Genomic DNA, 17,827 nt, shown 5'->3' with positions numbered 1-17,827 from the left:
GCCAAGTACCACAATATTAAAACCTTGAAACGTTTTAATTGCATTACAGTGGGGACCCTTGTTTAGTCTTCTCCTACGCACTTGTAGCCTTTGTAGGTGTACAAAAGACTTGCTTTTTATATCTACACAATAGTACATAAAGTGCCCACAATCAGATTAGAGCCTTAGCCAGAGCTGCCATGTCTCACCCTTTGAGTGTGACAGTCACGCAATTTAACCCTTTACCACGCACCACGCCACACATGCCATTTCACACGCATTATAATGATAAATAACAACTTTCTCTGCGGCTCCTCCGCGTAATAACGCACGCTCATGTGTGCGTCCTCACAAACGGTAAAATAGCCGATCTGCATATATATGCAGGAGGGTAAACAGTGGACCAAATCGTCAGCAGGGTCCCTGACTGTGTGACGCATGGAAATGAGCCATGCGGAGTTTAACATCGCTTCGAAATATTTTTCATGGAAGACAATATAGCCCCCACAAGTTACAACAAGTGAGTAAGTGACCTGTGACTATCTCTCTTCTATACTGGTGTGTGGCGTCTCTTGCGTGATATGAGGAAGTGGAACGGTGCCATAGCCCATGCACATTATAGGGACAAAGTCGTGTGTGTGTGTGTGTGTGTGTGTGTGTGTGTGTGTGTGAAGTGAAGGGGGAGGGGGAGGGGCCGCATCGCGACTTGTTTCTGTTCATAGAGAGAGAGCCCACAGATGTGTTTGTAAAAATAAGGAATTTTCCCACATTCCAGTTTTCTGACATATTCCCCAATTTCCACTGAGATTATGGGGTGAATGAATGTGGCCAGACCCATCTAATCTTTCTGTCATAGTGACATTGTCCTGCATCAGATCATGTCCAAATCAGGTTCTCCAATCTCCAGTAGCCTCTTCAGTTTTTTGAAGATTTTTTGAGTGGTGCAACCACTCCCTTACGGAGCTATGTGTGTGGCTGGCTGGGTCTGAGCACTATGTGTGTGGCTTGCTGGCTGGCTGGGTCTGAGCACTATGTGTGTGGCTTGCTGGCTGGCTGGCTGGGTCTGAGCACTATGTGTGTGGCGTGCTGGCTGGCTGGGTCTGAGCACTATGTGTGTGGCTGGCTGGCTGGCTGGGTCTGAGGAGCATAGATAGATACTTAGATAGATAGATAGATATCTTTTTCATTTCTACTTTAAGCATGAGGAGGCTGTCAGTGCAGGGAGAGCAGCTGGCATGGAGGTGAAGACATCAGTGTTAAGGTTAAATATCAACGTTAAAACGGGCCAAATCGACATTAAAAAAGCCAATTTTTTTCGCCGCCGCCCTTTGGACGGCGTCGAACACATTATAACACTAGAGTCTCACTCTTGACATTTTCTGAAATATGGCAGCCCTGCCTTAGCTATGTTTAGTTTTTCAACTTGCGGTTGTAATTACACATTTAAGTTGACAATTAATTGTCACACTGATAGTTGTGATTAACGATTTTATTGTGTTTTTGGCATCATGATCATTGGAACAGACAGACAGACAGACAGTCATAGGGAGGGAGGGACGGACAAAGCTGGGCATTAGAGTGCTGCACCCTATGGTTGCAACACTCAAAAAGTTTGCGATTAGACGATCAAGTATACAAATTGTGACGGGCCGAGCTTGTTCACAGCATGGTAGCTAGCTAGCTAGCTAGCAGAATTGTTTTCTGAACAAAGGTTGGTCGGGCGCTAGTAGCCCCCTGTGCCAGTGCCTGCCAGTGCACGCCACACCACATGGTGTTGGGGAGGGGGTTGGGGGGTCCACAATACTGCCTGTGTGCGTGTGCGTGTGTGACTGTGTGACTGTGTGACTGTGTGTATCCGTTCTCGAGGGTTTGTTGTCTCTCACCAGTTGTTGGCTGCAGATGTCTGGGAGCAACTGGGGCCAGCAGCAGCTGACACTGCAGGGGGAGGGGTCCTGCAGGGCCACAGCAAAAGACCCTGTCACCATTCTACACTGTTTCTACAGTCTACACCGGGGATTCTCACACCTGGGGGTCGCCACATTATTTTGGGGGGGTCCCCAGACTATTAAAAAGACATTTGTTTTTGCAACTGAATGGCTGGAAAAATCGAAATTAAGAGTTTATATAGTACACATAGTACATGCACATCCTTAATGATTACATTTGGTTTCAGTATTTATTTATCATGTATTTTCTAAGGTTATTATAGCATTGTATTGGGGGTGCAGAGAGAGTCGCGAGACATGGCCAAAGCGTTTCCGGGGGTTCCCTCCCCAGCCAAAAAACCCTGGTCTACACACTGCAGGGAACACACACACGAGCACACACACACACACACACACACACACACACACACACACAACCAGACGCACTCGTACACATACCTAAGCAGGCATGAAAATCGGCTTGTACACACATCTGCATGCATACATACTGCTCAATCACAGATGCAGAATACAGAAATTCACACGCATGAATGCGCACGCACACACGCGCACACACACACTACTGCAATCTAATCCCACCTTATTTCTGACTAAGCCCCTTGTGTCCGGCTATAGGAGACAGTTCTGCCACACTGTCCGACAGCTCTCTATAGCCTCAATGAGTCCCCTACAGCAGTTCCACGAAATGTGGCAAAGAAGCGGGCTTGTCTTGATGTCTTCCTTCTCCTTCTCTCTCTGCCTTAGACACAGTGCACCTCTCTCAAGCCGTGGCTCCCAAAAGGAGACATGTAACATCACTCTATCCTGCTCTGTGGGATGGTATTCTCTCAGGCAGCTACTGTAGTACAGCATGCAGTGTGACGCTGGCATCAGGCTGAAAACAGATGCTTTAGTATAAGATGAATGGTATAAGAACAGCATGGAAACAAGGGGATTTCCTAGTCTCAAAGCTGCAATCCAAAACGTACTTGAACGAAAACATTATTTTAGACAATCTGTATGGTATGTTAATACGATATAACGAGCACAGCTGTAGTGGTTGAGCCATTTAGACGCTGGTGTCAGGTAGGACACCTACAGATGACAAAGTAGGCTACTGTCTGAAGCTCTTTCCTGACCAAGTGGGGGTTCCCTACTCTTGCCTAGTCTCTCGCATAGCCAGACAGCTAAATTCCACAATCTCCGACTGCTATAATAGAGTCTGGAACTACACCCACCGAAAAAGTCAGAAGCTGTCATTTCCGTCCATATATATTTTTTTTAATTAAATATACTTATATACTTAATTTATATTAGGATACATGTGCGTGACTGTAAAGATGAAACTGAAGTGGGGAGGAGGTTTAACATTTGCTTTCTCCCTTAATCATCAAAAGAGCTTCCGTGTTCCAGACCGGCGTATGAACAGAAGCATTTGAAAACTGTGGAAGGCAACAGTCTGGCCACGCGAGACTACCTCTTGCCTACAGATGTCTCAGAATCATGCGTGGGACATAAAACCTGAGCTCTAATCTGCCATGATGTCAATCAATTTACAATTTACAATTTAGGCATTTAGCAGACGCTCTTAATCCAGAGCGACTTACATTTAAGCAAGAACAAAAGCATGGGAATACATCACATAAAAGTATTTATCATGAAACATGCGTAAGCTAAGAAAGTAACAGTGGAATATCTATATAATGAAACTATACATACACTATACATATAAACTATACATATTTACTACTATGCTATACATATGTACTATGGCGTGCTATGACTAAATACAATACAATTATAGTGCTGTCTACATAACATGCTATAAGTCTGTATAAAATGCTATCTAAGCCAACATAAATGCTATCTAAGGGGTTAGGGTAAGTGCTATGGGCCATGATGGAGTCTGAAAAGGTGGGTTTTCAGGCTACGGCGGAAGATTGGGGGTGATGCTGCAGTTCTGACTGCAATGGGAAGTGCATTCCACAGTTTTGGAGCCAGAAGGGAGAAGAGTTTGGGACGTGTGGAGCGTTGTCCCGGCGTTTTTAGTGAGGGTACTTCCAGCTTCCCTGCGTTGGCTGATCTGAGTGCGCGGGAGGGTTTGTAGGGTTCAATCATACTTGTAAGATATGGGGGAGCCATACCTTTGGTTGCTTTGAATGCCAGCATCAGAGTTTTGTATTCTGTGCGGGCAGCGACCGGGAGCCAGTGGAGGGAGCGGAGCAGGGGGGAGACATGTGAGAATTTTGGCTGGTTGAAGACCAAGCGAGCTGCTGCATTTTGGATCAGCTGGAGAGGCTTAAGTGCACATGCTGGTAGGCCAGTAAGGATGGAGTTACAATAGTCGAGTTTTGACAAGACTGTTGTCTGGATTAGGAGCTGATTCCTGGGTGAGGAATGGTCTAATTCGTCGTATGTTATAGAGTGTGAACCTACAGGATCGAGTGACAGCTGTGATGTGAGCTTTGAACGAGAGCTGACTGTCCAGGACAACACCAAGATTCCTGGCTGTTGGGACAGACGTTACCAGGGGTGTAGTGGAATAATTTGGAATGTATCATAACAATGGACTGTCTGAAGTCCGAATAGAGTGTCCATACACTCATACAGGATTTTGCGAGTGTTGGGGGTGTGTGCTGGAAATATCCTTTAGCACAGACCATCTCAATTCAATTGTTTTCAAGAAACATGCTTGAAGGCCAGAGATCTGCGTGTAGAGCACAAGGACGTCATCAGTGTTATTTGATCAAATTGTAACTGAGAGTTACTCTTTTTTTTCTTCACTGTTTTGTTTATTCAAGATTCAGGGTATACAGTAAATCAAATGACAGTATATATGACACACCCATATGAAACATATCAAAGATAACAAAATGTTGTGAGTCCATACACAAAATATTGTGGTAGCATAAAATAAAAATAAGAAAATAAAATAGAAAGTTGCATAGTCCTATGCTAACATGGAAGCGACACTGATACAAACCACATAACCTGAATCAAGGTTTGAACTGAGAGTTACTCTTGGTTCCATTTGTGCACAACTGAACTGGGGATTCTTCTGTGAGTGTTTCGGCTAACCCAAAGTGTGCAACACATGGCCCTGTTTACATCAAAGAACTACACTTCAAACATTCTGGTTAGGTTAGTCTCAGTCTGTTTATGTGCACGTGAGCGTTGCGTTTTATTGTGTGCATGCATGTAGCGAAGTCTCAAAGTCTGCATTTCGACATTGTGCATTGTGGCGGTCTTCAGTCTTTTAACTGGTCACAGGTGTTTCATGGGCATGTGCGTGGCTGTGTGTGTGTGTGTGTGTGTGTGTGTGTGTGTGTGTGTGTGTGTGTGTGTGTGTGTGTGTGTGTGTGTGTGTGTGTGTGTGTGTGTGTGTGTGTGTGTGTGTGTGTGTGTGTGTGTGTGTGTGTGTGTGTGTCTTTAAATAGCCAATGGGTCTTTGTGAAGCCCTCAGGGAAGATAAATTACATTTCCAACATTTTTCCAGCTGCCGTAAAAGCCTCACCGCCATATTGTGTGTATCTGGGGAATGTAGCAGGTCGTCAGCTGGCCTGTGTGTGTGTGTGTGTCTGCTTGTATACCTGCTAGTCTACGTCTGTGTGACAGCATTTGTTCCTTGTCGTCCTACCCTGTGTGTGTGTGTGTGTGTGTGCGTGCGTGCAAGAGTTTCAATTTTCTATTTGGACATGCTTTATATTGTCTTTGGGAAATCCTGTGGAAAATGTGAGAGTATGTGTCTCTGCTTCCCAACTGTTGGACAGAATACAATCACAGAATCACATTTTCCCTCTCTCTGCTGAATTGTCCCCGCCCCCCCCCTTGTCCTCTCATTTATCACTTTATCATCAGTGTAAGGAGAGAACACACAGGCAACTGCATCCTATTAGCACCTTATTACATTAACGATGGTAATGACACAAGCACACACACACACACACACACACACACACACACACACACACACACACACACACACACACCCAATTGGCCATTGAATAGAAAGTGCCTCTTGGCGGACAGGAAGTGCAGGGGTTGAGCGGTACGTTCATCTAATCCGTCACCCGTGAGTCAACAGGAAACAGGAGTTGCTGCAGTTTCCTCGTGAGTCATACAGACTTTGAGATGGATGTACGGCAGGAGATACCATGGCCGTCTGAGGACCGGGAATGTCCCCGGTTCCATCCCTGGCTTCTCCCGTCTTCGTGGCACTTTAAACTGCTCTCGATGAGCAGTTTGGTGGTTGCATAGTCTCCTTCGTCATTGGTGTGTGAATGTGATGCACATTGTGAAGCGCGTTGGATGAAGGCGCAGACCATAACCCTGCATCCCTTTGATTATATGACGATGCATGGTTTTAATTTAATTCCAGTTTCATTGGCTGATTGCCAGTCAGGAGTTCTGTTTCAAGTTCAACACTTGGACACCATAGTTAGTAAAACCCATTCTGACCGTAACAGTTTCACAGAATTGTCGAAATAGGGTACAGAATTCCTCTCTGTGTCATGATGTTGAATCATCACTTGTATTATTTGTCATCACCTATATTCTCTATACTCCGTCTCTGTCCAGGGAGAAACGCGTTAGTCCGACATCCCGTTCAACTCTGTCGCCGGTTAAGACTCACCCGTGGCTTCCGTGTGTGGTTAGGGTTAGGGTTTGGGGATGGGATTAGTATGGGGATCCATGGTCAGAATATTGCGTAGTCAGATTTATGGGTAGCATATCAGTAAAACCTGTGTGAAACACAGATGCCTAATATCCCGCTTGGACGAGACTTTAGGTCATTGTTTGGTTTCGGAATTTGAATCCAGGGGGTACAAATGCTTGACGACCTGCTAAATCTCTCTGGAGTCTGGACTTTAGTGGACCCAATTCTTCTGAACAGCTGGTACCATGTCATAATTACCAGCGCTGTCCACTTCAGCAGGCTAGAAGAGACAGGAACTAGAGCTGCAGTTTTGGCAGACTTACGAAAGAGCTAAACAGACAAGGGGGTTGTGTGAACGCATTCTTGCCCTGCGAATGCTCCATCGCCTAGCATAGCATGCACGCATACCCGCACACGAGCATGCGAACACACACACACACACACACACACACACACACACACACACACACACACACACACACACACACACACACACACACACACACACACATGCATACAGTACATACAGTAGGCGGGCAACCCTGACTGGTTGCCCAGGGTTTCCAAACAAATAAATGGCCCAAATGAGAAGCTTAAAGGTCACTTTGCTGTGAGACAATGTCCTCTTAGAGAGAAAGGCTGCATTGTCTTTGGGAAAAAAAGTTCCCTTCATCCTCTTCACCCCTTCCATTGCTCCCACCGTCCCTCAGGGTGGCTGGAGAGAACTGGAGAGAAAAAGGGGGAAAAGCCAGAGAGAGACAACTACAGTAGGAGAAACGGTGGGAAAGAGGAGAATGGGGCTCACAGAAATGAGTAGTAGATATTGATAAACAAATGCACATATATGCAGAATTGTAAACGACTCTTTCCACGTTCCACAATCACTTAATTAGAGATTGTCAATAGGAAAACGCACGAGCGCGCGCGTGTGTGTGCGTGTGTGTGTGTGTGTGTGTGCGTGTGTGTGTGTGTGTGTGTGTGTGTGTTTGTGTTACTGTGTTTGTGAGTAGGAGTTTTGCTCTTGGGTTGGTGTGTCTGACAGCTCCTTGCACAGAATGGTACAAGGATAACATCAATATGTGAGGTTCTTCTCTTATCTATGCACCAGAAAAGGCAATCTGAAGGCGGGCCAATGTGTGCCTCAGCCTGATGGGAGAATTAACTTTGACTTTGGCCGTTATATGGGGGGAAAAGCACCATGAAGAAATCCCCAGCACTTCTTTTCACATGCATGCCAGTGAGGAGTTTCACCAGGGTGATTCAAAGCCTGCCGAGGAACACACTCCTCTTAATCCCACTTACTAACCTGTAGGAGTTGCTAGTGCAGAGACAGAGATCACCCTTCCTGCTCAGCTTCCCACCCACATTCACGGGCAGTCGTATTCATGTGGACAGACTCCCACCCAATTTGGAGGCACTTAAGAATTTACCCCCTGTGCCACCTGAGCGCTAATGTCTGAAGTATGTGTTGAAGTAAATCATTCCTGCATCACTGTCGGCTGTATATCTCAGACCTGCGTTGTGCCATGCCTGTCTGCGGTGTCTGATCCTAGCTAAATAACGTCAACAGCTGTTGCCTGAACGACGACCTTGCTTGTTTGCTGTCAGGCCAGGGTGAAAATGAGAGCAACGAAGCACCGTTTTTCATAAACACAGACCCATGACTGAGTGGGAATACTGTAAGGATGACAAGTATCACACGTTGTCCCCTATAACCCTTCATAACCAGTCTTTGCCTCAGTCCACTGTATGAATAGAGCAGTTTTCATGGGTCTATGAGGTGACAGTACTTCATTAGACACCCTGGAGTCGTTTTTATGTGCAATGATGTATTCCCTTTGCATTTAGGGTTTCTTCCTGGAGGCTGAACCCTTGACAGTCAAACGTGCCAATGAAACAAACAGTAATATAGTGACATCACATTATCTGCCCCTCCCCTAACCCCTCCCCCTTTATCATACAACTACAGCTGTGGGTGCGGCTTAAGTTCAGGTAGATCACCACCCATCACCACCCACCAGGCAAACCAGGCATACTTAATGCACTGGTGGGGGTGCCCACATAAAAACGTCATTTTAACAAATACTGTACACTTTTTTGAAAAACGTCTTCCTCCTTATATAACAATAAGACCTGATGATAATGTTTTAGCGTGGAAAAAAATCATGGCACTCCATCTTTAAGTGGTCAAAGCAGTGTCATGCTGCTGTAGCTGCAATTTAGAAGAAATGCGATACATTTGTAATTGATCCGAGGTGGTGAAATGGAGTCAGACGCTGTTGACAAGTTGGTAGTTTAAAAACAGGGAACCTGGATATGTTCAGGCCTGGGCTGTCACCAATGCTGACTGCACGACACGCACGCACGCGCACACACACACACACACACACACACACACACACGGACACACACACACGGACACACACACACACACACACACTCTGCAGACGTATTGGAATGTCTTGGCTGACCGGTCAGTCTGCTCTCACTTCCGACTATCGAATGTGAGATCTAACAGACCCCAGGGCCACAGTAGAACGTGGGACAGGACAAACACTAAATGAGAAATGACCAAACCATTCTGCCCTCTCTTATCAAATGCTTTGTACTGTATGATGTATGTGTGTGTGACAAGTCAGTGTGTATGTTTGATAAGCGCTCGCATGGTATAGGAGTGCTGAAAGATCACGTGAGACTGAGAAGCAGTGTGGAAATGGTGTCCCTTTTCTGGACATAATAGGCAAGCTTGTAAATGGCTTTTTTCAGTGAAGAGATTTGGTGTAATTTAAAGGTGTAGGGAAACGGAAATGGTGGGCGTTTTAGATGGTTTCAACATGAAACACCGCTCTGAAGTTTCTGAACCAATCAGAGCGTCGCATCCCTTCAGGCGATGGGACGGTAGCTAGGGACGGTAGCTATGCTATACACAGGAGCATGGTGTGTGTTTGTTTACAAGTCAGATGGTCGGCCAGCTGTACCAGTTTACTGTTATGTGGCTTATTTCTACCCTATAATGTTTTCAGATACATATTTTAGCGTGATGATTAAGTTGAAGCCGAGTAATACACTGTCTGGATGTTATCTTGAATGGGAATAAAAACTGAGGATTTCTGTAATCAGTAGCAGCTGTGCTGGACTGATGCGCAGATATGGGGAATTAAACGGGTGAGCTTCATTTTTATTGGCTTTTATCGATGTGTATCTCTACACGTCATTACGCAGCACGTTTTCGTTTTCAGGAAGTAATTAAATTATGGACTTTTGAAATGAGAATTTGCCCATTTTTTTGGCATCCATTGTTGGGTATGCCCATATGATGACCACGGATATGGTCTAAAAGTGTGAAAAACGTATTCACTAGGCCTTTAAGTGCGTGTGGAGTTCATGGTGGAGAAGGGCCTTTAGGCTTGTTATCCTAAGTGGAGAATGTATTATTAATTGTTGAAGCCATATCTTGCTACGCCAGCCCTTTCCTGAGAAACTTCAATACAAACATCACTAACACGAAACGGTTCTGCATATCTCGCAGCCCCGATCTTTGGGCTCGGACCAGCTCAGTACTTACACTCTGTACCGGCACAGTTAATGCAGGTTCTCCATTACATGTCTGACAGGGAAGGCAGGGGGTTTTCATCACGCCTGTTTTATAGTTCTGTGTTCGGAATAAGAACCACTCTGTGGTGTATTATATGGAGAAAGCATTATGACCTGGATCGAAAGGAAAAGAAGGAGAAAGGAAAGGAAGTAGGGAAATTATATTTGGCAGGGTTATGTTATTCTCAAGTGTGGGGTCACGCTGGGGTGGTCGGACAGAGGTTTATGGGGACATTGGTGTGTATATGCGTGCGTGCACGTCTGTACGTGCGTGATCTATAAGTTCACAACTTATACATTTTGACTTTTCGAGATTTGTTGAAATAGTTTGAATTTTTGGAAACGGCAAGTGCGGTAGTTTAGTTTTGCCAGCCAGCTACACTAATTCCAGGGCGGTGGGCTCTTCTCTGCCCTTGTTTAGATTCCAGGGAGTGTGTGTGTTTCTTATTTAAACTGACCTCATTCCAGAGCCCCAGTGTTGAATGACATCAGCCCTTAGTGTGCTATCGCAGGCCCACTGTGCTGTCCAGCTCAATGGAGGGGAGACCGCAGAACTTACAGCTCTGTCAAGGAGCTGGCCTTATAAAATCAAATATACGTCCAAAGTCTGAAACTGAGACCAGATGTTCTTGTAAAGGCAACATGCCAGGAGATGTAGCAGATGAATAGTGACACTCCATAGGTACATTATATCTATACCATCTAATGTCAAGGTGCTGCTGACAAGTAAATACCACCTAGTCTAGCCCATTCTGACCGGGCACCCATTTTGGTGTCAGCATCATGTTATGCTTTAGCTATTTAAAAATAGCAGATCTACAAGCTCATATCGCGCCACCGAGTGGCGCGATACGAGCTTGTAGGTCTGCTATTTTTGAAAAAAATCGAAGAACGACTGACATTTTTAGAATCTGATCTCAGGTCAGAATGGGTTCATCAGGACCAGTGTGTGTCCGGCGGAAACCTCGTATGAATCTGATCTCAGGTCAGAATGGGCTAGATTCCAGGTAAGTGTTGCTGGGAAGTTGCAACCGCCTTGGAATGAAGGTTGTATTTGTCTTCTGTACGTTTTATGTCCTCTCCCGACAGAGAGAGCTAGGCCATTGCAACTGTAACATAATATATTGGCCTGGGCTTTTATACAGTGCACCAAAAAAGTGTCCAATTTTGCACAATAGAGCCTAATTTATACTCTTTTGTGTGCTGGTGTTGTTTGCCGAAAGTAGCCGATCAGATCTAAAAAAAAACTCACTAAGCGACACTTTGTGAGCTTATAGATCTGCTATTTTTGGTGAGCAACACCGTCACGCAACAAAGTATAAATTAAGCATAAAACTGTACGTGGTAATAAAATAGTGCACTACGAAGATCTCTTCATTCTGTGGTTGATATCGCAGCTTTGCTCTGGCTTCAACACTCTGTTTGCCTTTGCCACCACAGGCTAATGCTGCCACAATTACTTGGAACTCAATGCGTTTGTTTTTATTTAGACACAAATAAAGGTTAGTTGGCAGGAGTTACTAAAGCTGTTTTGTTGCAGTTTACCTATTTTTAGCCACGTTCATCTGTTGAAATGTTAATGTGGAAATACCAATACTAGTCATCCTCACATTGTTGACAGAACAAAATACAAACACAAATAACATGTATTAACATTACATTTTGATCTATTTTGAAAGTAAGAAAGTATCCGATTATGGCCTATTTTACTTTTTTGTTTTTTAATATATAGGAAACCGCTTATCTAGTCTACTATAGATATGTTCCTTCGAAAGTCTGTCTCTGTCTCTGTCTCTGTCTCTGTCTCTGTCTCTGTCTCTGTCTCTGTCTCTGTCTCTCTCTCTCTCTCTCCCTCTGTCTTTTCATTTTACCTTTCTGTCCGTGAGTAAATACATCCTGTAAACTACATCCTCTTGGCTGTCCCACAGACTCCAAGGCCATCGTCGATGGGAACCTTAAGCTGATCCTGGGTCTGATCTGGACCCTTATCCTGCACTACTCCATCTCCATGCCCATGTGGGAGGACGAGGACGATGAGGACGCCAAGAAGCTCACCCCTAAGCAGCGTCTGCTGGGCTGGATCCAGAACAAGGTGCCCCAGATGCCCATCAACAACTTCCACAGAGACTGGAGGGACGGCAAGGCCCTGGGAGCCCTGGTGGACAACTGTGCCCCAGGTAAGACACGCACGCACGCACGCACGCACGCACGCACGCACACACACACACACACACACACACACACACACACACACACACACACACACACACAGGAAGTTGGGGTTGGGGGGGCTCATCAATATGTCCGTACGCGGGCTAATGTGTCCGTGGCAAATATTAGATGTTCTTTTTTACACGCCAATAAAATGTTCTTATTTTAAGTTTTCTTCCGAATATGGCACTGTTTTACACTATGGCACATTAGCAGTCCACTACTACTTTTCCCTCCTAATCTTATTTTTTTTAACCCTTTTACTGCTGCCATTTATTGAGAAATTAGGACCTAATTCATGCCAGCATTTTTTTAATTTGAGCTCTTATTTTGAAAAGCCACATTTTGCCTCAACCGGAAGTGAGCTTATCCCTGCCAGCTTTACGTTGCCAAGACAACCTTTGTTTACATGATCGAATCATGCCGGTACATTTTAGCACTCCACAACGTCGGCTCGTGCCGTCAAAGAAACGCTGTTTTGACCAAAAATGCCATCTGGGACAAGGAATAGGAGATACAGGCGATTGAAAGAAACGGATAGAATGGATTCTTATGGCGACGGTGAATTAATATGAACGATCCAGTGCAGTGCTAACAACATTGCTAGCTAACCGGCTAACGTGAGTAGCATTATGGCTTGATCAATCATAAGCACTATAAAAGAGCAATTGCCGAAGGGCTTCGGCAATGGCAGCAAGCGTTAATATCAAATTAATGCTTCAATTGCCGAAGGGCTTCGGCAATGGCAGGAAGACGGTTAATGATCAGTACTTTATTTGGATTTTTTACAAATAAACAGAAAAAACACAAGCAACAACAACAACAACAACAACAGCAACAACAGAATATGTATGCATGGACATTATGTATGAGCACAAAAACATAATATAAAACAAGGATAGACAAGATAAACAAATATAAATAAAAATAAATCAAATTAGAAGTTTAAACTTCTCCAAAGCAGCCACAGTACCAAGCTGAGTGAACCATACATGTGCTGGAGGCAAATCCTCAGACTTCCATTCCTTAACAATGATTTTCCTGCCCACCATTAATGCTGTATGAATCCAGTCAGCTAGAGGTGCAGGGAGATGTTTTAATGGCGATGGATCACCCAGAATAAACAGAGCAGGTGTATAAAGAATATCATTATCCTATGAATAGCACACCACAGGTAGTCTGTACCCTAGGGCACTGTTTCCCTCCTAATCTTGAACGAAATGAATTGGTTCAGATCCCTAAAAGTTGGTTCAGAACTGGAACCAAAAAATACTTCTTCTTGCTCTGAAGTGGGAACCAAAGAGGGCGTGTCACTAGAGGGTATGCGTGTGACATCATCATCAAACCAGGAAGTTATGCGGGAACGCCTACTGAGTGCAAAAAACTACGTTCTGGCCTTGACAGCCCAGGCATACATCCAATCAGGAAAGTCCAATATGATTGCATTAAGCGACGTTAAACGACATTAAACTCACTTTGCCACTCACTTAGCCACTCGATTTGCCACTCGATTTGCTATTCACTTCATGCATGCGCATACCCTCTATTCAGGTTGGAAGATGCAGATGTGATATAAACCATCATAAAAAATAAAGAACGGAACCAGTTCTAGAACCAAAGTTCTTTTGGTGGAAAAGGGGCCTTACACATGGAACCAAATCCATTCAGTTCCATTTGAACCAGGCAGTTTCAGGTCATTCAGGGCTAGCTCTGTATGTGTTTCTGGTAATATTATTGTCCGCTCATTTTGTCCATGTCCATGGCAAAATTTTAGTTTTTACAAAATTGCCCACCACAAGCCAACATGGCAATGACCCCTGGTTAGGGGTATTTTCTGGTCCTCGGGGGGAGATGAAAAAAGTCATTTTCGTTTTTGAGGTACCACTAACTGAGTTCAGACAACTTGTAACTTCTGCTTTTGTCTACATTTTGAAATTAATTGTTGTATATTTTACTGCAGAATTAGTTTGGTAAAGAGTGACGTTTCTATTTAGCTTTTCCACAATTATCAGCATGCTCGGACTGGATGTTCAGACACTCTGTGCATAACAATAAACCTGTCTGTGAACATCCATTCCAAATGTGGTCATATTCCGATGATTATTTCCAGAGAGACTTACTTATATATCCATCTCTTTAAAAAGATGGAAAATATAAGTTCTGGGGGAAAAAAATAAAAAAAATGAAGAACATGCAACAGTTAAGGTAAAATATGACCTGACTGAAATCACTGACCGGTGGCCCTTTGCCTAGGACAAAGCCAGTGTTTACAACTAGACTGTATTTCAGTGGTTTTCATCCAGTGGTCCGGGGACCACCAGTGGTCCTTGAGGGGGTTCCAGGTGGTCTCCAGCTAAATGATGGAGAGTTGGTATAACCAAATGGACACTTATATAGATCTTTAACTCTTGAGAGTGTACAAATGAAACCAAATGGACCCGTACGGGGTTTCATTTGTACATCTCAAGAGTTAAATTATCATTAACGTCTGCATTTCTTAATTTACAAGAAGTCTACACAATTAGAATATGTAGTTGAAATGTCATTTTTCTCAACGTTGGCTTGTTATCTCTATGGTACCAACAACATCAATACAGCATGGAATTGTGGACAAAATCGCCTAAAGTTTTGGGTCTGAAAGGCGAAATCTCATCAAATGGTGGTCCATGGCTAAAACGCTGAATACATAATGGGCCTTGATATGAAAAGGGTTGAAAACCACTGCTGTATTTCATTGGTCCAGGGAGCAGGGCTGTTCATTGGTCCAGGGAGCAGGGCTGTTCATTGGTTCCAGGGAGCAGGCAAGGAAGCTCTGAGAAGGAAGTGAAGTGGTCACGTGACTGGGCTGCTCCATGACACTTTCATGGACACTTTCATGGGAGCCAAACTCACACAGGAAGTGCAATGAATACATGGCAGTGAATGGAGCCGGCTGGACCAGCTCATAACAAACATTATTCAGGATCAATTGTGACCTTTTGAAAAGTAATCACTTCTGGAAAATAACAGAAGACATATCACAGGTTGTTTTCTAATCACTTACTTTTCGATGTGTACAGAGTGCACAGTATATAATTTTATCTGAGGATCTAAACAGCAGCAGGTATCGTTTCTGGCTCCGAAGTATCGCAATATTTGGCTGCCAGACAGAAAACGGTGGGAAGTCTCACGATACTTGGTGCGTTCAGAAATGTACTTTGTACTTTATGGTATCTCTATTTATATAGAGATACCATACCTCTATAAAAATTACAGTGTACACTTCGAATAACAACACAGCAGACAATAATGTGTTACATGTCTTCTGTTATTTTCCAGAAGTGATTACTTTACAAAAGGTTTTTTTGTAAAAAAAAGTACTTTACTTGAGTATTTCCAATTGTTTGTACTTTTACTTCTACATCACTACATCTCAGAGGAAAATATTATACTTTTACTCCACTACTACTACTACTACTACTACAGTAGTTACTTTGTAGATTTTGATTATTATTACAAAACATACATTAACCACTTCAGCCCTATATACATTTCGGCCATTTAAGAATAGCTGATCTACAAGCTCACAATGCATCGTGAGCTCGTAGATCTGCTATTTTCAAAAGAGTGCTTCATAATGAGTACTTTCTACTTTTGGTACTTTTACATTTAGCAATACTTTTGTACTTTTACTCAAGTAAATTTGGAATTCCGGACTTTGTATTTCTACATTGCAGTATTGATACTTTTACTTAAGTAAAACATGTGAGTAGGTCTTCCATCAACTGATCTGGTGAGACATTGCACATGACATCAGTCAGGAAGTCTCTGGGTGGCCTGGAGAGGAATCAGATAGTATGAATGGAGTTACATCAAGAAGACTGTAAAAGTACGCAGTGCGCCTTATTACTTTGATTGATTAGACCAATAAAAAACACATTATCGGGGTGGGGTGGGGCGGGGTGGAAAGGGGGGGGGGGTTGCTTAATGGAATTTGTTCTGTTACTCTGATCAGAACACTGCGGTTGACAGCAGATAATAAAGTGAAATTAAACTGCTTGACTTCCTCTCAGTTAAGGGAGGGAGGGTACATGTCCTCGCTGTGCCTCTCTGCACCCGTCACCCAACATGCTCCCTCCCTCTTCTCTTCTCTTCTCTTCTCTTCTCTTCTCTTCTCTTCTCTTCTCTTCTCTTCTCTTCTCTTCTCTTCTCTTCTCTTCTCTTCTCTTCTCATCCTTCCCTCCTTCCCTTACTTAGTCCTCTCTTCATCCTTCATAACGAGAAGCAGCCGCTCTGACCTTATAAAACTATCAGATGAGATGAGAACAACAGACAGAAAGAGAGAGAGAGAGACAGGAGTTATGGTGGGGATGGAGATGAGGGGGGGGGGGGGGGGGGGGAACACATGGACATTCAATCTCCACATCCCACAGAGAGAGAGAGAGAGAGAGAGAGAGAGAGAGAGAGTGTGTGCTTGGAGCAGTGGGTCACTGGGTCTTGGCCAGGAGGGGGATGTTTTCCAACAGCTAGCCCCCCAGAACTGAGTGATCCCCACTGGGGGAGCTTGTCAGTATTCTAGCCACAGACCTGGTTGTTTGTGTGAAGGCTCAATTTAATTGAGCTCAGGCCCTAGCTGGGCAGGAGGCCAGACTCTGGAAGACACGGTCCAGGGGGGGGGGGGCCTGACCACCAAAACTGACTCAGCACGGATCCGGCCACTGCTCCGTTCATGAAATTCATTCGCATTGCATTGCCTTTAACATTCATAAGTAGTTTCTGTAACTGTTAGTTTTATGTGAGATCATGTCAGGTGCACAGCTTTATGTGATTGATTTCTTATGTTTTTCATGAGGAGGTCTAAGTGCCACTGCGCTTGTGTGTGTTTATGTGTATTGTTGTGCTTGCCAAAAATTCCTTGGCTCCAGAAGAGAGCCAGAGGCAACAGAAGAAACCAAAGCAGGAAGACTGTCTTCTGTCTTCAGTCAGCCTTCATCTCTATGATATTGTAGAGTAACAGATTATAGCAGTGTGTTAATTTGTTTAAATGTATGTTAATGACATCAGGCCAGCGTTCTCCTTATGTGGGTATTTGCGGATTTGTGAATATTTTGGGGGAGATCTGACTCACTTTCCACTTTGCATCGCTCTGTCTGCCAGAATAGTCTCCATATATGCATTTTATGGCATCATTCTTGGCTTAGGAATACGACAAAAACACACATATCCATGAATTCTAAAACGTAATTTTTATTTTTCTAGTATACAATCTGACAAAGAATGCACCTCATATGGTTAGCTCTGGATTGCTATGGGGTCAGTAAACAGGCAATATGACCCGGGATCCAAGATGGCCGCACCCGTCAACTAGTATTTGTTTTTATTTTTTGAAATGCTTTTATCTCATATTTAACATAAAGGGCTTTTACTTCTGGTTTACGACTTGGGGCAATTTTCGCCTTAAGCAAAAAGCTCAGAATGGAAA

At 44.0% G+C, this 17,827-nt stretch overlaps 1 protein-coding gene across 10 annotated transcripts in view; it reads left to right on the top strand.

Moving 5' to 3' along the window:
- flncb (filamin C, gamma b (actin binding protein 280)) overlaps positions 1 to 17,827 on the top strand; it is a 73,992-nt gene that overhangs the window by 10,453 nt on the left and 45,712 nt on the right. For all 10 annotated transcript variants that reach the window (XM_083758191.1, XM_083758189.1, XM_083758190.1 and 7 more), the window contains exon 2: positions 12,084 to 12,332. In XM_083758191.1, the coding sequence (XP_083614317.1) occupies positions 12,084 to 12,332 (249 nt within the window). The remainder of the gene's footprint in view (positions 1 to 12,083; positions 12,333 to 17,827) is intronic.

This window comes from Protomyctophum parallelum (genome assembly GCF_964188405.1).
Source record: "Protomyctophum parallelum genome assembly, chromosome: 22".
NCBI classification, from domain to species: domain Eukaryota; kingdom Metazoa; phylum Chordata; class Actinopteri; order Myctophiformes; family Myctophidae; genus Protomyctophum; species Protomyctophum parallelum.
This window is presented reverse-complemented; position numbering and strand designations above follow the sequence as displayed.